Source organism: Crocodylus siamensis, chromosome 3 (genome assembly GCF_052110815.1).
Source record: "Crocodylus siamensis isolate JL-2025a chromosome 3, ASM5211081v1, whole genome shotgun sequence".
NCBI lineage: Eukaryota > Metazoa > Chordata > Crocodylia > Crocodylidae > Crocodylus > Crocodylus siamensis.
In genome coordinates, this window is record NC_143397.1 from 86,187,846 (window position 1) to 86,212,364 (window position 24,519).

The 24,519-nt window shown below is 39.6% G+C and overlaps 2 protein-coding genes across 16 annotated transcripts in view; one reads left to right on the plus strand and one right to left on the minus strand.

Moving 5' to 3' along the window:
- Positions 1–24,519, minus strand: part of NFIB (nuclear factor I B) — a 234,971-nt gene that overhangs the window by 209,836 nt on the left and 616 nt on the right. For 6 of the 12 annotated variants that reach the window (XM_090038716.1, XM_090038715.1, XM_090038709.1 and 3 more), the window contains exon 2: positions 8,579–9,110. In XM_090038716.1, the coding sequence (XP_089894842.1) occupies positions 8,579–9,110 (532 nt within the window). Of the gene's footprint in view, positions 1–8,578; positions 9,111–9,503; positions 9,524–15,240; positions 16,189–18,417; positions 18,438–21,343; positions 21,968–24,519 lie in introns of those variants that run through there. The other 6 variants (XM_090038718.1, XM_090038707.1, XM_090038708.1 and 3 more) reach the window with 5 other exon arrangements.
- Positions 20,303–24,519, plus strand: part of LOC149868494 (endogenous retrovirus group 3 member 1 Env polyprotein-like) — a 144,703-nt gene continuing 140,486 nt past the window's right edge. For 2 of the 4 annotated variants that reach the window (XM_090038720.1, XM_090038723.1), the window contains exon 1: positions 20,303–20,891. The gene's annotated coding sequence lies outside the window, so the exon portion shown is untranslated. Of the gene's footprint in view, positions 21,426–24,519 lie in introns of all 4 variants that reach the window. The other 2 variants (XM_090038721.1, XR_016441265.1) reach the window with 2 other exon arrangements.

The following is a 24,519-nucleotide window of genomic DNA, read 5'->3' on the forward strand; positions in this document are numbered from 1 at the left end:
AACTCAAACATTGTACTCAGTAAAAATAGCCAATCTTACCCTCTCATTTATTTAAATTCCTTCATATGAGAAAAACCAAACCCATAAATTGATTATGTTAATTCAACATTAAGTTTGAGATGTCACATACACCATCAAGAAATTCAGAAACTACATTATTAAAAAAAATTGTTGCATATGTAGAAATCATATGGAAATTACTAGTGCCATAGTTTTCTTTTTTACCTTACCTTTCTGAATTTCCTAACTTGCATGCAACTCCCCAACTCTCACATAGTACTATAGTTAATTGTGGTATTTAATTTCCCTGTATATTTTTTTTTGGGGGGGAGGACACTGTAAAGACCCCTTGCAGTCATTTTTTCTTTAGATAAGTTACCTCAAGCAATGAAGAAGACTTTCAGAGCCACAAGAGTACCTTTCTGTTTTTGAGCTGAAGGCATGTTTGCCATTAAGATGTATAATGAAGCTCTGAACGACAGGAAGTTTTAATGCATAAAGCCAAATTATCTCTAGCTAAGATCTTATGTGATGTGCTACATAAACAGCAGTTCTTCACTAAGACATTAATTAGTTATTGGGAAAAGTAATTCAGTATGCATATGCCCAGCATTTAAGCCAGTTTTTAATAGCATGCTAGGTAGAACACACAAGATAAGCTTATGTTGATTTTAAAATATTCATGACCCTCAGAATCATTGCTAAATTTCCCTAGCCATTCCTTCATCAATTAAGCCAAGAATTATATCAAGTTGAGTTTGACATTCATAACTCCAACTATTTTTGCATTAAGCTACACTTGAGTAATTTTTCTTTCATGACCATATATGTAATCCAAAACTGACTAAATTCAGCTCAAACTTTTTTTTAAGTGTGTATGGGAGTGGGGGTACCCTTGTGATTACATCACGCTTGGAAAATTCAGTCCAAAAGCCATTTGTTTTGAAAAAAATATATAATTAAAATAATGAGAAAAAACTAAGAAGGACCTTACTGGATGACTAAAACTCAGCCCTATACAGCGCTTACCATGCGCAGACAGTGCAATACACACACTTCCTTAAATTAACTCTTAATTAACTTTTACCTTTCACCAAGCTTTTACCTTTCACCAAACTAATGCTACAGGATTTGTTTCTCGTTTACTAGCTTATGAACCATGTAAACCTCTAATTCAAATTTAGCACTGTTTTGCCTTTATTAACCAATTTATTAGCCATTGTTTCTACAAGTTCTATGGGTGTCAAAAAGAGTAAAACTATGACACCTTCACATAAAAAAGTGACATCTTGTTACTGTCAAACAAACAGGCACAGGTCTTTTTCTTATTTACATATTCACTTAGTATCTGAAAAGTATCTCCAGAGTTAAGTGATTTCTTCTCCATCCCAAAATGTTAGCAACAGGCTTATTTATTCAATTAAGGTAGTAGTAGATCTTGATTGGCTATTTTAAGTTCATCAATCCAAGAGATCACTATGAAACAACATACCACCTTGACATTGAGAAAAGAATATAATTCTTTAGAAAGCTTCCTGAAGTGTTATGCTTGGCACTCTCACATGGTGCTGTAAGAACCAAAGTTTCCAATAGCATAACCACTAGTCCTTGAGATTTCTAAAGTTACTTCTCCAACACAGACAGAGAGGGGGATGGGGAAAAAACATGAAACTTTTTGCCTTGAAAAACGATGTGGACCACCCGGTTTCCATCCATTAGTCCAGAAACTGTATGTTCCTTTAAAATGCATCAATTAGCAACAATTCAAAATACAAAGTGGGATAACAAGACATGTTTAATTTTTTTAACAAAGACCTTACAATAATTTTAAGGGATTCAACAAGCAGAATTTTGTTAAGGAAAAAAGTTGTTTGTTTGTTTGTTTTGTTTATAGATCCAGTTAACTATATGTTAAAAGGAGAGCTTTTCTTCCCAACTCTGAGTGGTTTTGCTTGATCCTACCATGACGCAATAATCCTACTTCGTTTTGTTTTACTTTATAACCTGTTGCCATGAAAATGGTTGTGATGTCCTAAATTTAACATTACACCCTAATTTTCAAAGAATGGAACAGAATTTAACCACAAAACTCCTCTTTATTTAAAAGGCATTATGTTGCTTAACCCTAAGCAAGATACTTTACTGCTGTAACAAGTATGAGAAATCAGCCTAGAATCAGCAAAACATTTCTTGAAATGCATATCTTTATCCATGCCAAGAACATTAGAATTAAATATGCAAAGTTCCTCCTCCTCTGCTCCCACTCCATTCACACCACCAGTTATCCTGACTTTGAAAGGAAATGAAAAGAAAAAAAATTACTATCCATTTTGGATTCCTCACTTCCATACTCCAAATTATCAGCGTAGACCAGTGATTCTCAAGGGTGCCATGGGGTGCCAAATAATGTTATCACTGTTAGATGTGCAAACATGATTCACACCTAAGAGTGATTTAAAACAAGTGATTTCAAAAAGAAATCCTTAGTGTCAGAAATATTCTGACCTGTTTTTCTTTGCAACAGAAGAAAAAAAAACCAAATGACCCAAATAAAATTTAAGAATTGGCATTTTCTAAGGGGTTCCTTGAGCCTAACAAGGTATGCCTTGAATCCAATGTGAGGTCCCTTGGGTCTAAAAAGATTGAGAATTACTGGTGTAGACATATACACACATGCAAAATCAGGAATAGTGGGTAGCCTTTTTAAACATTAAATTCATACACTTTCTGGCCTACAATATTTTTAAAAACCAATTTAAAGCATTACTATATCTATGTTCAAATCAAATTAACCTCCATTTTTTTTAACTGTTAACGCATACCACGCCTGTTCTTTTCAGTACAAGGCCCTATGAGTCTTCTCACAAAAGCACTGTGTAGTAATCTTTTCAATCTGCACAAAATTTTCAAAAGTCATGCTTTCTTCATGCAGAATTACACTAGAATTCATCAAAACAATATGATGTTTTAGAAAAAAATTATCTTTAGGAAGCAGATTGTTATATTATCTTTTAAATATTTTAAATCACACGTGATAAAAATATCAAATTAATTCTGCTCTTATACTGGCTATTTCCAAAACTAAAACTACCAGCTGGTTAGCCATTTCAGTACATATCAGTCAAGCTTCTGTTCAGGCACCTGGGTTGATGAATGGCAAGTTAGACCTATTTGGTGCTCTTCCCAGTTCAGCTACTGACTTATTGTGTGAACTCAGGCAAGTCACTTCACCTTTGTGCCTTAATGTACCCTTCTACAAAATGGGTAGAATACCGAATTAAATTTTCTCATATCAACTATTTCCTAGTGGCCCAATCTTACAAGTTATTGGGTTCTGAGACAATTAGGAACTTGATAAACTGATCTTCTTGGTCCCAATGTTTGCATTCATGTGGACAGTAAGCATAAACTTTTGTTATCTAGGATGCACTCATGGCACATGAATCCCAACATTACATGAATCACTCAGCTTATCCAGCCATACAGTGATGCATAAAATGTTCTTATAAAGTATCTAGTCATCCTATATCATTTTGCATACATTTTAAGTACATAAAATTGCCACTAATACTCCTAAAAAGAATATAAAACACACAAATTTAATAAGTGTAATAATCTGTATGGAAAGAATGAATTTAGGAGTGACCAGACAAAATTAATTCAGAGTATCAGCTCTCCAAAAAATTTCAGAAAGGAAAACGAAAGAGAGAGTAGGCCATTAAGATTTCAGAAGTTAATTCTTACAGTAGTCAGAAGTGCCAAATGCTTAAAAAAAGAATTATTGTAATTTCTCTTTGAATGAAGCTATCCTGTTTGTAGCAAGCTAATACATATGGATTACTATAAGATCCCACATGTAACAGTGATGACACTAAAAAAAGTAACCACAGTTGTTAACATTAAACAAGGCTAAAAACATTTTCAGATCAATGCAGTTGCCATTCACAGACTTTGGTGCTCCTGTTGAGAATGTGCTTAATAACAGCAAAAAATGCAGTCCAAAAATCAGTAAGCCTAAATAAGTTTAAACTGTAGACTGCTGAAGTTATACAACTTGAAGATAGCAAGTGTTGTATGTTGGCTATCTCTTGAGATCTGTAAACTTCCTAGCATACAAGAGATGAATCTTAGCACACAAAGTTCCCCATTACCTACTTTACAAAAAAGCCCAGCCCACTCTCTCTCCACCCCACCCCCCTTCTATTTTTCCTTCCCAAACAGACAGGACACAGTCTGGCGATTCAGGGACTCACATAGGCCAGACTTCCTTCTGTGCAGCCCTTTGGGTAGAACTGCTGATCCTTCTTATTAATTAACGAGATAATGGTGGTTAACCGGAAAGCAATATTAATGCTAACTATCTAGGAAACTTCAACAGAAATGATTTAACCTTTTTGTTGATTTCCTGGTAACAGAATCATGCCGCTGGAACTCTAACAGCATCTTGATGGTTTAAGAACTTTGAAATTCAGAAGGGTCTGAAGTATATCAGACTAAGCAGAACTGTATCTTTTTTGCTGCTCTCAAATAAGCTTATAGAATCTCCTCTGAATTGTGTTTTTATATTAACGGATGGAGCAATAGCCAACCAGTTTTATCACTTGTACACCACATTCATGTCTAAGTGGTGGGTAACATGACTGATATGAGAAATGGATAGAGACACGTGTTTTAAAAAAGAATCCAAAAATGCTTAATGCATTTACCATTATTTCAGTCATTTAGACTTCCAAAAACATTACTCCAGGCCCAATGTGCTTTATTCAGCATTCTTTGGAATATTTAAATGTAAGGTTTACATTTTATGTATACTGAAAAAATATATGGGGATTAATAATTCTCTAAATGAGACAGACACGTAACTGTAGACATTTTATGTTTTAGAAAAACAAAAGATCAAAATTTTATAAAATCAGTCGCTTTAGGACTAAGTAAAACATCTATAAGAAGAATGGATTTATATTATCAAAAAGGTTCTACTGCAGCAAACAAGTACAGCAGCTTTCATTCAGTGATTGTCAAAAACTTTCCAATGTGCCCACTGCAATGCGGATGCCAACCAACGAATCAAAGGCATTCAGCAACTAGACAAAGAGGGTCTGATGCCAACCTCGGTGCCACTGGCAACCATTATTGGCATCAAGCACATTGTCTGCCTTTTTTTTCTCCTCTCCTGGCACTTGACAAACAAAATGGCGGTTCTTGTAGCAACGGAACACAGCATAAGCGCTGCACTGATTGAATCAAATACTACCAAATGATTTTATGGACTGGGATGCAGTTCATACCAAATGATACATGCTGCCTGATACATGACAAAAAAAATTGTTTTGTTGATACAAGTGATAATCATAACATTTTTTAGTTTAATTTTAAAAAGAAAATATAAAAAACAAGGAGAACACTAAAGAAAATTGTTTTTAAAGATTATATTAATATTAAAACATTTTAATGACCCCATTATCAAACATAATATGAACTTTGCAGTTTCTTCCCCCAGATCACTCACAACTATGACATTTCAAGCCATGTCAAACCGTTTCTAACTTATCTTACATCCTAAAAAAGATGAGGATGCTAATAAGACAGGAGAGAGAAAAATAGACTGAATTTTGAGAGGGGAGGTGAGAGAGATAGAGAGAGGGAGGGAGAGAGAGAGAGAGAGAGGGAAGGAGGGAGGAAGAGTGAGGGAGAAGGAGAGGGAGAGAAAGAAAGAAGTGAAATGGAGAACCAGATGAAGTTGGTCAATGACAAAACTTGATAGCCCAGTCTTTATTTCTTCCTTCAAAAGGAACATGGAAGTAGAAAAACCTTTTAGAAATAACGAAAAGGAGTATTGACATTTCTAGATCTGGAAATTGTCAATATATTGTAACATTATTGCGCACTGCAATGCGGATGCCAACCAACAAATCACAGGCATCCGAGGCTAAACAAAGAAGGTCTGATGCCAATCCTGGTGCCACTGGCAACCATCATTGGCACTCGAACTATTCTTCCTCATGTTTTTCTAGTTAATTAAAAAAAAATTCAACAAAAAACACTATTTTCCCCTTTATTCATTTCACATTCTTTTTTTATATTTACTTCAAGAATTGTTCTTATTTTTGTGCTTAATTTATTATATGCCACTGTTTAGTAGATATTTATATACTAAAAGAGGAATAAAAAGCAAGTCATTATGTGCAAGACACGGCAGTTTGATTGACTTCATGCGTATCTTTTACAAAACCTGGCATCTTTAATCAATTGCACTACAAAAACACCATCATTAACATGCTCTTGATAGAAAGAAAGATTCAAAGTTTAAAAGAAAAATAATAGGATAACGTAATATAACTTCTTCAACTAGAGAGCCACCAGATGTTAACAGAAGATTTACTGCAAAGCAGTCAGAGAAATAAAAATTAGATGCAATTTACCATAAACAATGGTCTAGCAATGGTGACTTGATATAAAAAAAAATCAACTTTAAACTTCCAATAAATTTTCGTAGTTATTTGATGTTATTTTGGAAATATTAATAATGCCATAGCATTGGTGCATGTTTATTTTAGGCAGCATATATTGTCATATGACAAATATTAAAATACACCGTATTCTCAATTTATTTAAACCAGAAAAGCTCCATAGACCTTATTTCTCATTTTGACTTAATAGCTTTCCAATTTAAAAATATATGTGTAAGGGTATACCAATCTTGTTTTGTTCAAGAGCTGCTTGAACTATGTTGCTTTTCCTTGTAGTTTTGACTTTAAGAAGATTTCCTAAACTGGTATAATGTACTAATTAAGTCAATAAGCTATGTCTTACAATTGGTATTTTCATACTATCATTTAAAGTTTTCTGCATAAAGAAGCTTTAGAATTAAAAACAGAATAAGATATTTTGCTTTAAAGTACCCCAATTTTGTTTTAAAGTACCCCAATAAAATCTGATCACCCAATCAAGGTGATCCATCTTTTCCTGGATCACCTTTACCAGATTTTGCAGCTACTTAAAGTCAGTGGAAAATAACTAAATGTATAGACTGTCTACTACTGGAAAGTAAACTAATACATACAAGCAGAAAAAAATGATTTTATTTTCACTTTGAATAATCCTGCAGATTGGCCATATTTAATAGGCTTTAACTGAGTGCAATAATCATAAGACACAATTTGCGGAAATAATTGTGAATTCTAAAACAGACATTCATTGTAAATAAAAAGTATGCAATGTATGTATTCTTCACTGGGATTAATGCATATATGTACTATGTGAAATCTACAGTCAACTGCAGATGTGCCATTTTACCTTTTTGCTACTAATAAAATCTATTCAGTTAATTTATCAGTTAAATCCCCTAGTTATATACAGGCCATCAGATAACAGTCTGCCATCTGCCTTTCTGCAGGCCATTTCTACCTACCACCAGGCCAAGTTATGAAATGGTCCACCATCTGTGGCAATTCAAACTTTACCCAATTTGGATTTGTGGCTAAAAAATAAATTTTACTGAATATAAGTCATTAATATAAAGATTTCTAAAGGATGATACAATTACAAGAGAGTACAGAAAAAAATTAAAGTATGAGTTTGCTGAGTTTTGAAACTATGAAAATATGTTTTTATTGGATCCATTAATGATTAAGACCTGTAAATGAATATAGACATATATCAGTTCCAGAATATTATCAGCAGCTATTTTGTTTTAATTTTGTAACAGAAGTTTAACCACTGTTTCTTAAGTGGGTCTCAAACTTTCCATATTTAAACAACTCCTAAGGAAAATAATGTGCACTACTGTTACCATAAAATTAGAATTTTAATGGAAAATTTGGGAAAATATTGCATTATGATTGATCTTTGAAAAATACAATATGACCAGCCAGTGTAAAACTATGCAGTCAAATAGCAGTTATAAAAATGGAAATAAGGAAGATATTGCATGGTGTAATTCTAAATATATAGTTATATTTTTACCAGAATTCTACAAATTCTATTTGCTAAAACCTTTTTAATATTTTATTTTAACACTGGTAAGGAAGTTTATATTTCATCTTCGGAACAAGACTAGATTCATCAACATCAACACAAATCATAGAACATGAGCAGTTAAAGGATAAGTGTAAACATCTATGTTATATATGTTTCTGTGCAAATGTACACACATGCATATATCATTAATGATGCTGAAAACAAACCTATGAAAATCGGGGTAATATTTTCTATAGCACTTACTGGGAAAAACATACAGCACTTTTTGATAAAAATGACAACTTCAGAGGAAGTAAAGTATGCTTTCTAGTTTCTTTTGAAAGAAAAGGCAGCATGTATGTCATATGCATGTGTCATTTACATATGTTTTTAGGAGTACGTGTATCTGTGTATATGTAGCCATGCTGATTTATATATGTATACATACCCACATTTTATGTACAAACCATAGAAGATGGTTTCATTGGAAGTCTTCCCTTAAAAGAGGGGGGGATGGGGATGGGGATGGGGATGGGGAGGCAGTGGGGGGGAGGGAGAGGGCCTGCTTGGAATCAGAGTTTGACATACTAACACAGAAACACTACAGTCTGCTTCCTACCTTGCTCCTGCACGTAGTATGCCAAAAACAAATCAAGCTCCTTGACTGATACTGTTATGTGATGTGGCTGGACGCAAAGTGCTGGATTTGTGCAATGTGGGGATTTCATGAGTCGCTCTCCATCCGTACTTTCCAAAGGGATGCCTTTGAACAGGATCACCATGACTAGATCCAGACGCCAGACTTTGTCAGCCTGTCGCAGGCAGTCGATTCTCCTAATCTTACCCTTCTGGTCAGGATTGGACAATACACAGCACGGGTGCTTCTTCCCAGTAACGGTGAGCACAAAATCCTCCCGGTACTCTTGGCGTATATCTTTGCGCAGCTTGGCGAGGAGCCTGGATGCCCACTTCTGTTTAATTTCAGGCTTTTCACTAAGTAGCTCATCCTTGACTGCTCTTTCCTCATCCTTTGACATTCGCTTCTCGTGTTTTTTAAAGTACTTGCGTTTTCGAGCCTGAAGGTTGAACCAAGTATAGGCAATTGCACGGACATGTGGAAGAAGTGCCTCAATGAATGGGTGAAATTCATCCTGTTGAAAGAAGCGTGGAAGAAAAAGAAGGAGAAAACTCAAAGTCAGTTTTTTCTTGCAAACAAAGAAAAAGTAAGATAGGGTTGTGAAAATTGCAAAAGTGAAAACCAAGATGAAGACAATACAGATGTAGCATTTATGAAAATTTCTGCATACTATCTCTTTATGTAATTACATTAACTGTCAAGCAACAGACAGAAGTACCCACAGCATCACATTTTCCCTTTTCCCCATTTCACTCTTTGAGAGAAACACATGAAGGTTTTATTTTGCATGCTTCTTCTCACTTGTCCCCACAATGCTATACAGACTACATCATACAAAAGCGACGCTAACAAGATGTTTCATTTCTATCATTTAATTATTGACTGATCGGCTAACACCAAGCAGTACCATTCTACAAAGAGGACACTGTACGATTTTAGGAAATCTGAGCAGTAACGTTCAGAATGCAGAAGCGAATGCCACAGTTCATTTCTCTTCTCTGTGGCACAGAAACACAAAGCATATACATGCTCAGTGTAATGCCACACAGTTCCCGCTTTTGGAGCATGCTCTCAGCAAGAGACTGCTGGTGGCACAAAGAGCATGCGCCATTAAACTTGATCCATTTTCTTATCAAACGTCCAACATTCCAACACTGAAACAGCACCATTCCAGTGGTGGTAACTAGAGAAACCAGTATACAGTAAGGGAAAGTAGGCAAAAGACACAGCATGTAGTGTAAAAAACCTGAACAGAAGCTTCTGTACTTTCAGCTCTGCATGCTTCCATCATACCCTCCCATCTTTGCAAAATAAAAGTTTATGAAGTTGAGAACAAAAATTACATTAATGTTCTTCCGACAGCTCCACTGTGGGATTTGAAGCCCCACAGAGTTGGTTAATTTGTTAACTGTTCACATGAGTGTGGCAATTATTCTAAACCCCTTAAAAATCAATCTGAGGTATACAATGAAAAATGGCAACTTGGCACAAACTTAGCATTCTTTGTGTTTCTGCATGCTGTGGCAGGGTGACATTAAGAGTTTACCACTGGTCAAACACTGCTTTTGTGAAATCCAAGCAGTTTATTTAGTTTTAAAACATCCTATCCTATCATACGGCCTTACCTGCAGGTTCATATCTTCTGCCTACTTGTAGTCTATACTTCTTAAGTGGGGTAATAATTAAATGTTATTTAAGAGTCTACTCTATAGCAATTAAATTAATTCATTGTGTCTGTTTTAAGTAATATACAACGTACCTGTTCACATCTGTCTAAACAGAACCTCTCCTAAAAGTATCTCTCTGAAAGAATAGGAGCGTAATTATTCCATTAACTTAAAAAAGCAAGAGTAACTTATCAAATGTTACTGTTTTGGCTTGGAGGGGTCCGACTGGCTTGGGAGGGGGTCTTTGTATATGAGTGTGCGTGTGTTCTGGGTCTTTTTTAACACTATGCAGTGATTATTCGTCATATTGAGTGACTGAGTACAATCAAACTACAATTTAACCTCCTTTATGTAATGATATTCAAGAATACAATTTATAAACTAGTGTTTTAGTTACGCTGATAGACATGGAATGAATAAATTTAATCAGTACACTGATTAACTCCATTAGGACGAAAAAAAGTTGAAAGTGTAACTAATGACTTCATAATTATATGGAGTTCAGTCTATTTTCATGGCAGCCTACTGGTCTTCAGACCAAGATTTTCATACTAAAACTTCACATTTAAGAGGAATTTCAAAAGATCCTACATGTTAAAATAGATGTAAAATGCAATAGGTATACTCCTCCAATCTTCAAAACAAATTGAAAACAAAAACAAAAAGCAACAACAAAAAAAGTTTCAATGTTACTTTAGCAGAATGGCGGAAAAAACAAACAAAGCTGAACAACAGGACAGGACACAAATTATTGCATTACAGTACGATGCATAACAAAGGGCCACAAAGGCAATAATTAAACTGATCAGCAGCTCCAGCAGAGATTTGAACAATTCTGATACTATACTGGCACATAAAACTAGGCCATGGAAAGAGTTAAACCACAATCTGTTCTTTGTGTGGGAAGGCAATAGTGCTCTGAGCAACCACAGCCCATGATAAGACTTCCGTATCTTCCATACACTTCTGATGCCATGCTTTTTCCTCTCCTTACAACTACTGCAGAAAGTTTATTTTTTCTTCTCTGAAAGTGATCTTAATGGAAGCATTTGAATAAAATGTTCGTTGCACAACATGCAGCAAAGAGTGTGCTGCGTTAAACACTTCCAATTCATTTCATGTTGAAAAAAACAGATTCACCACAGATTTAGGAAACCCTAAGAACTGCGAGGTGGGGGAGGAGAGGAGGCCAGGAAGACCTTTTATCCCAAATTAAATATTTTCCTCTACATTTAGAAGAGGCTGCTGCATTCACAGATGAAAATACGCTACAATATTCAAAGCAATTTTATTGATCTATCTTATTTAGTCATAACGATGTCATGAGCTTTTTTGGTTTGACCTTACTCTCAGATGCTGTCTGTAATACTAACATGAAAGCCAACGGCATTAAAAATCTATAACTTATTCTATAATGTTTAAATTTCAGTTTTTCAGTTCTCAGCCTTTATTTATTCAGTGAATATCTAAAAAGAAAAACTTTACTTTTTAAGATCAGAGTTTTGTTTTACAATATCATTCAGTGCTGAAGCTATAAAAAATATGTTAAAGAAAAAATGTGACACAGAAAAGCAGTGAATTATGTCCTACTGCAAAGCAGTATTATCAAATACCTTTGAGAGATTCATTGTATGTCTGGATTCCTTTCAAATGAAACATTACTTGACAAGAAGTGCCCCATAAAAATGATCCTAAATGGAGATTTGCTATTAATCATACACGTTCTCCACTAAACCTTCTAAAAAGCCATCTACTAAATTTGATTTTTCCCTAATATTGGTAGAGCCAATATTGAAAAAATGATTTTTATGTGGCACATACCCATGCGAGTCATAACTACTCTCGCAAAAAAGTGATTTATGAAGGTAAGGTTTTCAAATGTCATGATGAATGGCTCAGGAGAACCAATGTGCACTGAAAATTTCAAATAAAATAGGAGGGATTATTTAGATATGTGTAAAACTTGCAAATAAATGAAAAAAATGCCTGTAGGCTAATGGCAATATAATAATGATAGACACACCAGTTTTCTTTGCAGAATACTTACAAGAGAAATATATTTGCTTTCTCCTTCCCTTCCCTTCCCCTCCTCTGTCCAAACTTTGTGTCAATCAAACCACCTGAGTTTAAATTTGAGGGCTATGATACAATAAGGAAAGAAATAAGGCGAAAAATGGTAATTATACCTAGAAAGCTTGAATTCTCATCTTTATTTGCCTATTGCTACACAATATATTCTGTAGAGGAAAGACAATTGCAAGAAATTTTGTTTCCTGGACTACTGCAATATAAAAATAAACCAGTGTAAAAATATCATAAGAGCTGAGTACTTGAAAGGGTGGAGGAACAACATCTTATCATGCCTCAGCAAGAGAGATAAATGGAATTTATATTCATTCCAACATGAAAAAATAAAGTTGTATTTGACAAACATGTATTCTTCTTTGTATTTTATACATGCCAAAGTTTCATTTAACTGATGACATTGTTCAGTATTGGTTTAAAAACCCTGCTTCTAGATTTCAGACCCACTCTCAAAAGGTGCCACTCCTGCACAAATTGAACAACTACTTTTGTGAGAAATTTTATCCAACCAAATATTCTATTTTGATCTGCGTTTATAAATGTTATCAAAATACCACTGCATCCAGACTACACCTGAAGTTTTATACACATGGGAGTGCAATAGATACTAATTTTGGCAGGATTTTTTTATAATATCAACTTAATATATGACTCAGAGATATGCCACTTTAAAAAATGAAAAGATGACAAACTGCAAATCCTCACGTATTATGTAAACTTAATCTTTAATTTAGGGGCAAGAAAGATTGGTAAGAAAGGTCCTTCATCATTCCAAGCAGATGACGGATATTCAAAATCAAAGAAAAATCAAAACCATTACATTTGTCCTCCAGAAATATGGATGTCTAGTAGTGAATGTGCCTATATAAAAACAACATTGTACAACATGATTGGAAATTATTATCATCTTTATGTAGGTAATACATTAAAGCAAGATACTGCTTTATTTAATGTTTGCATGTATAATAAATTAAACATTTACAAAGACACCAATATCAGCATTTTAATAGAGATTTGGGGAAAAAATGATGGGCTGTATTGCATCTTCTTAGGAAAAAGTCAGAAAAGCAAAAGGCACCAAAAAAAGTCACTGGATCTTTTAACAGTAAACGCTCTGAGCTGCTTTATTATTGTTGGGAGTTAGAATTTCCTCATTTTTAAATATAATTACAAACTTTTAGAAAGAAGTTCATGTCCAGAGTTCTCATTAGCTATCCATTTACAAAAAGGACAGCTCATAGAGAAAAAACTCTACTAATTTGGGATTCTGCTAAAAGTAATTCTTATGCGCATACCTGTAAACATATGTGGTTATCTATTATGCTAGTGCAATTTACATGTAATGATTATCTTTTTTAAAACTTCAAATAACTCAGTGACACTATTTTTCCAGATTTGCTCCACTGAAGTTGATTTTTACTTGCTGAAAATATCCATAGCTAAGTCAATCACACTTAGATGCCAAACAAAATATAAACAATAAAAAAATGTGTCAGCCAAAAAGCTACAGGACTGCATCCAATCACTGAATAAGCCTTATCATTGTTTTCATCTTCATTCACAATTTATGAATGCTGCAGTCCCTTTGAATCACAATGGTTTTTAAGTCTCAAATAATTGGAATCATACTTATTAGTGCACTGTGCAAATATCAGCACCTAAATATTAGATTTATAATAGTCTAACACTAGAATTACTTTCTCACATTTTTCCTTTCTTAAACACCAACGTGGAGGCAAGCAGTTATCAGTTTAATCAGTTTACATCACATCCTCCTAAGACAGACTTTTGAAAAAAAAAAAGCTGCTGAATACTATCCCGTAGTTTTAGAGTTATAATTTACTATTTGGGATTGGTCTGGTACCAAGATGCTGGTTTCTTCTTTCCGTGGTCATATCAGCTACACTCTACGGGCACTTAAATAACTTCTGATGCGTTGTTTCTATACTGATGTTTAAGAATAAAATAGTTTCAAAAGAACAAAAGCCATATGCTGTTGCCTGCAACACATAGTGCTGCGAAGTTTCATAAAACCACGGATTGTGCTAAATTGACTCCCCATATGAAACACTCCCCTGCAATAATACCCCACGGTTTGCCCAAACTCTCCCCAAATGGATAGCTTTGCTTGCAGCGTGCACTATCATTGCTCAGAAGGTGCAGAGTCAGTCGGCACCAAAAACCTGCAAAACTACAAATGCAATTTGAACAAGCGCCCGCGTTTGGCTTTTCCTGTTTCATTACTGATGTGCAAAATCAGAAACCCCGACATCAAGCCAGAAACCCCCCCCCCCCGCCGTCACAACATACACCCCAATGAGAAAATACCTAGGATAGTTAGGCACCCTCACTCAGATCCACCTGAAAATGCTGGCAGGCTTTGTATTTTAATAAGAGCACAGGACAATCTTCTGTTACGCCAGGGTTCTTTGGGGTTTGTTTGTTTTTTTTAAAATAACACTTCCCCTCTCAAATTCTTTTTATTAGGCACTGCCTGAACAACCCGGAGAGCTCAGAAGACAGCAGATCAATGGTTTGCAGCCTGATCAATACTTTTTCCAAGCCGGGTTTCTTTTTCTTTTAGAGTAATTATATTCATTTCTGTTTTATTAACCTTTGTCATTTTTGGTTTTTAATGCAATAACCATTAGCAATGTTTGTCTCCGGGGGGTGCATGGCAGGGATCTCCCCAAAACAATGGCCTGGTACAGTTTATTCTCTGCTCTTCTCTTCTGCAAGAGGAGTTTGCATCCTGACAAAACTGTGCTCTGACCCGTTATGGCTGTTCCCATGACTCATAAGCAACCCACACCTTAAAAAATAAAAAAAGCAGAATAAAATTAAATATCTATTTTTTTAAAAACCCACAAAAAAAACGAAACGCATCTATACCTGAGTGAGACAGATGGGAGAATACATCATGACTTCTCTTTGAGAGCAAACTTCCCGGAGAGCCCCTAAGAAAAGCCTCAAAAGGGAATAATTTCATCTATTCATTTTACAGTCATCTGAGACTCAAGGAAGATGAAATCAATCAGGACGGGGCTCTCGCCCTGGATCACCGCAACTTCGCAACAAACCCCCAGTCCTCCTTAAATAGCCAAAGATTCAAGTTCACTCCGTGCGCTAGATTTCCCGGGGTGAAATCCAGTCTACACTTTTAACCCTCTTGTTGTCGGCGGCGCAGGACTCTTTGCCTTTGGTTGCTGCGGCTGCGGCTGCTGCTGCTGCTGGTGATGGTGTTGGTTGCTTTTCAGCTGAAGGGGGGGTTGTTTTTTGTTGTTGTTGTTGATTTGTTTTTAAGGGGGGAGGGCGGGAGGCTTTGGATGTTGTTGTTTGGGTTTGGTTTGGTTTGAGTTTTTTGTTTTGCAAAAGAAGCTGGTGGCGGGTTAGCAGAGCGCTGTCACCAGGCTCACAAAGTTCAAGGTTAGCGCCCGCAGCAGAACAGGAACAATCCCGGAGTGATCGCAGGAGAAACTTTGCGAGGAAGAGAGCATGTGTGCGGGAGCCGGGGCGAAGGCTTCCACCCCCCCACCCCACCCCCCTCGCCCACCACCAAGGGTGGGGAAAAAAATTGCTTCGCAGCGCGCAATCTCCGGCTCTCCGGCTGCAGCCTGGTGCCTCCCGCTCCTCGCGCTGCCTCGCGGCGCCCTCCCCCTTCCCGGCGCGGCGCGGCGCGGGGGCAGGCGGGGAGGAGGGAGCGTCCAAGCGCCCGCTGCAATCACAGCCCGGCCCGCGCGGGGGACGGCGGCGGGGACAGCCCGCTCCGCGCTGCGCCTCGCCGCCCAGCTGCCGCTTGCCACCTCCCCCGAGCCCGGCAACCGCGCAGCCTGCACCTTACACACGCACACACCCGCCCACCCTCACCCTACACACCCTCCTTACACGCGCACGCACCTACCCCTCACCCTACACACCTCCTTACACATGCACACACATACTACCCTACAAGCCCTCCTTAAACGCGCACACACGCCCCCTCACTCTACACACCTCCTTACACACGCACACACCACCCTACACACCCATCCTCCTCACACACGCACCCTCCCTATACACTCACACCCCCTACCTACACCCCCCGCCCCCACACAGCCTCCCTACACACACACATACCTACACACACACACCGCTCGGATCCACCCGCTCGGGCTCTTTCCCAAATGAGGCCCCTGGCTTTTTTAGTTTTACTTCTTGTTACATTATTATTATTTAATCACACAACCGGCGCTCACGCTCCTGCACATTCCTGTTCCAGCAGATCCCCCTTCTCTCCCCTCCCCAATCCCTCCCTCCTGATTAATTATCATCTCTTGCCGGAGAAGAAACCAGCACGTTTTTCCAAGCAGGCTCCATCCCCCCCACTGCTGCTGGGAGGGAAGGTGGTAGCAGTGGGGCTGGGGGTCACAGTGCTGAGGGCGGGAGCAGGAGCACGTCCTCAGCCCGCTGCCGTGCTCGTCCTGGGAAGTGCCCAGTGGAAAATTCCCTCCGCGAGCCGCGAGGGGCTGGGACCGCGGGGGCTGCAGCTCTGCGCGCTGCCAGCCCGGCAGGCACGGCGTGCACCCGGCTGGGCATGGGGGGGGGCGCAAATCCCCACTCATGAACCCCTCCAGGAGGGCTGGGCTGGGGCACCTGCAGCCCCTTATCCCTGCAGACAGAGCGGAGGAAACCTGCGCGGGGCTTTACTGCCCCCCACCCCCGGCGTCTCCTCCTCCAGCCATTGCGATGGCTCGGGGCTGCGACACCAGCAGAGGCAAAGCCGCTGCCGCTCCCCCCCCCCCGGTGTCCCTTGCACGTGCCTCGGGCATTCCCTTGGGGGGCTCCGGAAAGTCCCGAAGGACACTCGGGCCCTGCCCCGCGGGAGCTGCCCGCCCGGGCCGACGGGGCAGGAGCCAGGCGGTCCCAGCGCCGGGCATGTGGCAGCGCGGCGCGGGGGGGAGGGAGAGGAGAGGAGGCAGGTTCAAGTCAACCATGAAATGGTCACTTTTTAACCCCGTCCTGTCCTCATTAAGGAAATGCTCAAACGCAGCCCGCTCGCCCAGAGGGCTCTTAATGAGGGGAGCCTGCCAAGCCGGCCAGCTGCAAGGGCCATAAATTTACATGCCAGAGGGGACGAGGAGGGGCGAGGGGGGGGGAAGGGGTCGCCCAAGACAGGTAATGTCACAGGACAGCCCCCCCAACATGCCAACCTGGCCCGTGCAGGCGGGCGCGGAGCAATGCCACTGGCACCGGCACCAGCCCCCAACCCCGCAGCTGTAGCAGTAAGACGAGGGACAAGGCCCCTGCGCACAGCCGCCCGGGGCGCGGCGCCGGGACCAGGGCGAGGGGCTGGGGGCGCCGGGTGAGCGTGTCCCTGCCCCCCACGTGCCTGCGCCCACGAGGCAACAGGCGGGAAGGGCGGGCCGAGCCCGTGGGAGCCAGGGAGCCTCCCCTCTGTCCTCAGGCGCCCTGCCCTGCCCGGCCCTGTCCCAGACTAACTCCAGGCCTTTCCAGGAACAGACGTGGGGAGGGGGGCGAGCCGAGCCCGGGGCTGGGGAGCAGCTCGGGGGACCAGGGCCGGGATGCCCACGGCTGCTCCAGGCCAGGGGAAATCCCTGCGGGGGCCAAGTGCCCACCTCGCCCTCGCCTGCTGCTGGTCCAGCCCGGGACTGTCCGGGGCTCCGCACAAGGCTCTCACCCGAGGTCCCGAGCTGGTCCCTCGGCTACCTAAACCTCCCTCGCCTCAGCCACTTCAGTGCCCCCTCAGCGGTGTCCGCAACTTGTGCCCGCGTCCTGCGGGAAAGAAGCGGAGCTGGAGCAAACCGTGCTGTTCAGCATGGCCCAGCCGAAATACCAACGCATCCGCACGCTCTTATGTATAAAAAACAACACCATACACAACAAAAAAACACTGCCTCAAAATACAAGCCAGCGTCCCATTCCGTCTAGCTGCGCATCTGCTCTCTCAAACTCACCGAGAGGGACTTGTTTTCAAATCAAAGTCTGAGACTAGGCAGCTGGACCTCGGGGAGCCTTTTTAAAAAATACCAAAAAAAACCCAAAAAACCAAAAACCAAGGGACGAACAAACCTGCGCTTCCCTCCACTGCAGTTTTTCACGGACGAGGCAGAGGTTGGCTCGGTTGGGAACATGCACTGATCCTCTCTCCCCGCACACGCAGCTCGGAACAAACTTTGCGCGCTCACATTCTGCACTCGGTCATGTTTCCAGCGCATTGCAAAAGTTAGAAACAGAAAGAAAGGCCTGCTAGGGCATCGAGGCTCTACTCTTTGGGGTACAGGATTTTCAGTCGGGGTCCTTTGTCTCAACAGCCATCCTAAACTTTTCTTTTTGCACCAACCTCGTTTTCTACCTCGAGAAGGACACTGCTAATGCAGGGTTGTATAACCAGAGTTTCTCCGAGTGTGGATTTCCTAGCTGTCTAGTCTGCAGAGACCTGGACATTTCTTTCTTTTTTTTTTTAAACCCTAATGGTTTCTTTTGTAAAACAAGAAATAAAGTCACTCGCCCCCAATATTTGGCAGCAGTTCCATACAATTCAATCTGCAAAAACCTCTGGTGCCCCGAAAAGAAAAGCTATACGCAGGTATCATTTCAACTTCAACCGCATAAGAAAACCAAGCTCGTAAAATACGCTGGTTATGTACACAAATATCTACATATACATGAGCCCAGAGTAGATTATATATAGCATACGTGTAACAAATACATACACCGTAGTACATATTATATTTTAAATATTCCTGTGTAATCTCCCTCTCATCTCAGATACTAATAACTATGAATTAAGACGATAACGTCCTCGGATTTCCTTGTGACTTCATTTTCAAGTACAAAGCAAAGCGCGAAATACAGATGACGTAATGTAATTCTGGTCTCATTCTGTTTTCCTGTACGACAGATAGACAGATAGATAGATAGATATAGAATGCTGATAGATCTTTCTATCTATAGATATATATTATATAGTACAGGAAAACAATGAGAATATGGATGTGGAGATAGATACACTTATATACACATATCTGTATGCGTATATACACACACATATACGTACATATATGTGTATACATACACACATATGTGTATGTGTGTATATGTATACACGCACACACAAATGTGTTATATTACAAACCAACTAAAACTTCGCTGATACACTTTTAGAAAATAGGGAAAGAAACGAGGACATGACATTTTAATCCCTTCACAATATTGTAATTTATTTTGCTGAAGTTTACAGTTTCTATGGATTTACAAAAAAATGTGAACAGCAGTCAAACTTGTCATTTACTCTTGCATTACGGCTCTAAATAAATGTGTGTCCTAGTATTAGGAGGATTTTTCTGAATGATCAGAAACCCAGATAAAAACACACCCGCTCTCAAAACGTCTGTATGTATGGGTGTGCGTGCTGACCTCTGTCCACATATGGTTTGATGATGACTTTAATACTCGAGCTTTCTCCGTCTCCCCAGACCAGAAAATGAAAACATCAAAACCTCAAATGTAAAACTCCAAACCACAACGTTTTGTGTTACACAACTCTGCAGTTTTTACCCCGGCTGCGTAAAGGTCACGTTCTCAGCCTTACAAAGGGCTTGAAACTCTCACTAACGTAACACATTCCTCTCCAAATTCACATGAACTCATCTTAAACTCCCTGCACACAGACATACACGCACACAACTTGCAGCTGTATCTCTTCTGACGGTTTGTATGACTTTCTGAAATTATTCTTTTTTGCTCTTAAAAAAAAAGTTAGATTTAAATGTCTCTGCACATTAGAGTTCAAAAGTTAACTTTTTTCCTGCGATTCAAAGTTAAAATTACACGGGCTGCGGCTCATGATCACTTCAAAGAAAGTTAGACCTAATCTTGTGTATTTTGGCGCCTTTTCCCTGCCAGCTACTGTACTTAAAAAAAACCCAACCCCCCCCCCCAAAACTTGGAGATCTTGTCTGTCCCGTCTCAAGTTCAATGGCAGCCCTTTCCAGCAGCAGGAGGAGGAGAAGATGGCCATGTTCGCAGCCCTAATAATAATTCAGATCACGCCACATCGGCATCTTGTGTCAAAGTCGAAACTGGCTTCCCCGCCCCCTTCAACCTGAGAGCTGCCAAGTCCTCACACACTCCTCATTCAACCACAACTTAATGGATGGGATATTGTGCATTAAAATGTGGCCCAGACATACAGACGAAGGGAGGACAAGAGGGGAAAGCAGACAGACAGACAGACACACACACACACACACACACACACACACGAGAGAGAGAGGAATGAATTAAACTGCAGGCACAACTCCCCCAGCAATACAGCAGAGTGAAAAACCCCCAACAACAGAAACAAGCCCCAAAACTTTCCGAGACAAAATCCGACAGAGCAACTGAACATCATACACTACAACACAGTGGGAAAGACTCCTGCCTGTTTCCAGAGACCACCTCTAGCCCAGCACACACAACCATCAATGCCATTTTTCGTCAAAAGTACACACGGCTGGAGAAAAGTGCATTCGTTATAACAACACCAAGGCGGCTCAAAGGTGAGAAAAGCAGAACACTTTACAACCACAAAGAGAGGGGGGAGGGGGGTAAGAGACTGTCTACAAAGTACAAATAAAGTAGTATTTGCATTAATCCTTTCCAGCGTTTAACCGATAGTTGTCTGCCAGAGAAGAAGGGGGGAGGGGGTGGAAAGTTGAAGCAGGAAATGTGCCAAGTTCAGCACTTTTGGATGCAAACTCCCATCAACTGATTCCTGGCATAAAAGTGTGACCCATATACAAAAGCTGCCAAAAAAGCAAAATATAAACAATCCACCATTTATATCTCATCCTGTAAAGCAGAAGTGATATCAGCATTTAGGAAGGGGGTATAACATCCACTTTGAAACCACAGAGACAAATCTCAGCCTGGAGAAGAAGAAAAGAAGAAGAAAAGGCAACAAGCCAAGTAGATTGAAAAAAAAAAACGCATCGTTTTCAATGCCACATACCATTGCACTGTATTGCATTAAATAAATGGGATCCTGAAATCTGTAACACACAACACAGGGCCGTTGGCTTCACATTTCTCAGGTAACAAATTTATTCTTTTCTCAAGGGCTCGGTGTGGTTTGTTTGTTTTTTGTTTGGATTCCCAGGAGTGGCCTTCTGCCTTTTTTTGTTAAGAAAAAAAATATTGTTATTGTTATTTGCTCGGTTTTTTAATATATATATCTATATAGACACATATAGCTATATATATATAGAAATGGAGACACCAAACGGGAAGAAAATTCTTGGCCAGAGGAGGGGAAAAGGCGGTAAAGTTAAAGTCTATAGGCAGTGGGCAGCCCCCTCCTTCTCCTCCTCCTCCTCCTCCTCCTTCTCAATCTCTCTTTCCAATCTTCCTTCCTCTTTGAGTTGCAAGGCTGGAGAGTAGGTTTTGGTGGCTGACTTGAACGCGGTCCAGGAGAGGCTGAGCCCTTTTTTTTGGAGCTGGGCTGGTCTCTATGTATGTGTGTTGCTGCCTCTTTTTTTCCTTCCCCTCTCTCTCCCTCGTCTCTCCCCCCTCTCGGGTCTGGCTCTGCAGAATGAGCTGGCGATCCCAGCGCGGAGCTGCGTACTTGGCCTCCTTCCACCTCCTCGCGATTGGCCAGCCCAGCGGCGGTGGCTTCCCTTAATCACCACCCACCAAACCACCCCTCCCCGCGCCCCGCGCCCGCGCCCCTCCCAGCGACCCCGTGGGAAGCGCGGCTCTTCGCTTCCGCCTGGCGGCTGCATGAGAAACCGAGCCTGGCCTGGGAGGGAGAGGTATATTTGCATATGGATCGCGCCGCAGCCAATGAGAACGCGCAGAGCTGGAGGGGGCACTAGCGCTAAAGTATGCGGTTCCAGACAGGTCAGAGACCCTGAAATCAGCAGATGTCAATTGAGTCTACACAGTTCTTTTTAAACGCAAGTCTTTGGGGTGGGGGTGTCTATGTGTGTACGCTTGAAAACGGCAGGACTGTGCTGACTGTGCATTGTTTTCCAATGTTGCTGTAAAGGCATAGGTTTTGTCCTGTAAAGCACAAGTTTATATCGCAATTCCATTTTGGGGAAAAAAGGGATCAAGGCTTTCTGTTGCACATTATATATACGGTAATTATTTTAATTTCAATATTTATATCAAATACATACGTAACAGGAAGACTTGATCCATATATTATATTTATATATATATAAATATAAAATATAATGTAGCTATAGATACATATATATATATACACATAGCTGTATAAACACATTAGATATCTGTCTATCTATCTATATCAAGTCTTCCTCTTACATATATATATTTGATATAAATATTGAAATCAAAATAATAATGAGCATATGTATATGTGTGTGTGTGTGGATCAAGTCTTCCTATCACAGATATATTTGATATAAATATGAAAATCAAAATAATTACCACATCTAAACTGACTACTACAGAATAGAAACTAGCATCCTTCAACTTGTTTTTTTAAATCAGTTTTGTTTTTGAAGGGAAACTTTCCCACTCCCCACCCGCCCCCAAAAAAACCAACCCAAGCAGGATTACATCCGTATTCTGCTGAAATAAAGCAACTTAGTACCTAATCTTAGCTTTGAGGAATACCCTAAATTCCTACTGAGGTGAATTACAAATCTGGATGCGTAAATAATGTGGGACAAACCTACAGCTCCAAACACTGAGAATTATTTTAAATGGGAGTTGCTGAGTGCTAGGATTTTTTTGAATTAGGCCGTAAGTATTAGATTTAAATAGGCAGTTTTGAAAAATCCCCATCATTGTTTCTCATATGCTTTCTCTGGATCAGACTCGTTCCCTTCTGAATCCATAGCCGCGTGATCCATCTTTATTGGTGCCAAATATGTGATGGTGAATAAAATGTTATATACACTCTATATTTAAGTATTTCAAGGACAAATGAACATTATTGCAGGCTGAACTAAGCATATACATGTTTTCAATCCTAAAGCTTTTTTTTTAAAATTTTTTTCCTCCCTAAAGGTAAAAAGATTAAATAAAATAAATAGGTTATTTTAAAGGACCACACATGTAAAAATAGTTGTAATGTACCATTATGAATCTTTTTGCTATTCACAGTATTCTCTAACAATTAAAAACTGAATTACCAAAAGTGAAAGATGGTTTGCAACTGTTGCAGATATTACAACGAATTAAAATACAAAAATATTCAAGCTTCATATTTATGGGACGCACTTATATAGACTTTTTCCTCACATTTCTAAAAAAGTCCTTTGAGAGTAATTATATAATTTTATGATAGAGAGGGATGGCATTAAATACTGTTGCACATAGGAGCAAAATTGCTACAGAGCAATTGTTCTTGGATCCAGACCTAAAGGCTCAGGATTTCACAAATACACAGAGCTTCTTGCCAAATTGGGGACTCAGCCTGGAACTAAAAAAAACCCCTTGTAGTAGAAATGGAGGAAATGTTTTTTAGCAAATTTATAAAACTTAAATAATTTTTGTGGTGTTAAACATTGACTGCACAGTGAAGACTCTAAAGAATCCTCACTGCTTCTCAGAAACCATTGCTGGGAGTAGGGGGTTTTCAGGATGTCAAATCTCGTATTTGATTAAAGGCACAAAATGGTAAGCTTTTAAAAAGATACATTTTACACCTAAAATGAAGAATAGTAATTATTATTACAACTGGAAATCATAAGAACAATGGATATATTTTCTTTCCATTGCCTCTGCTTATTTTATTTCCTAACGTGGAAAAATGAAATTATGAATGTTTACTTATAGTGTGTTTAGTGAATGAGTGAATGTGATTCCTCAGGCAATGTCTACGATGGATTTTGTAAACTATATAAGACATCTAGTCAATTGACCAGGAGCAGGCCTTTTCCATGTCAGCGTTTTGTTTTGGGTTTTTTGCTTTTGTTTTTTTTAACAATTCAAACTGAGAGTTAAATGTGGATTTCCAGTGTCAGTAGCCCATTTACCACAGTTCATTAAAAGAATGGTGAAATTTTTCATTACCAAATTACAGCTTATTTTAACATGTACTAAAATTCTCATTTTCACGCCCTTTATTCTCCGCTTTGTTTCTCTTGTGCCTCTGATAAGGAGTGACCCTGCACTCTGCAACTGATGTAGCAAACAACGAAGAATGTTACATAC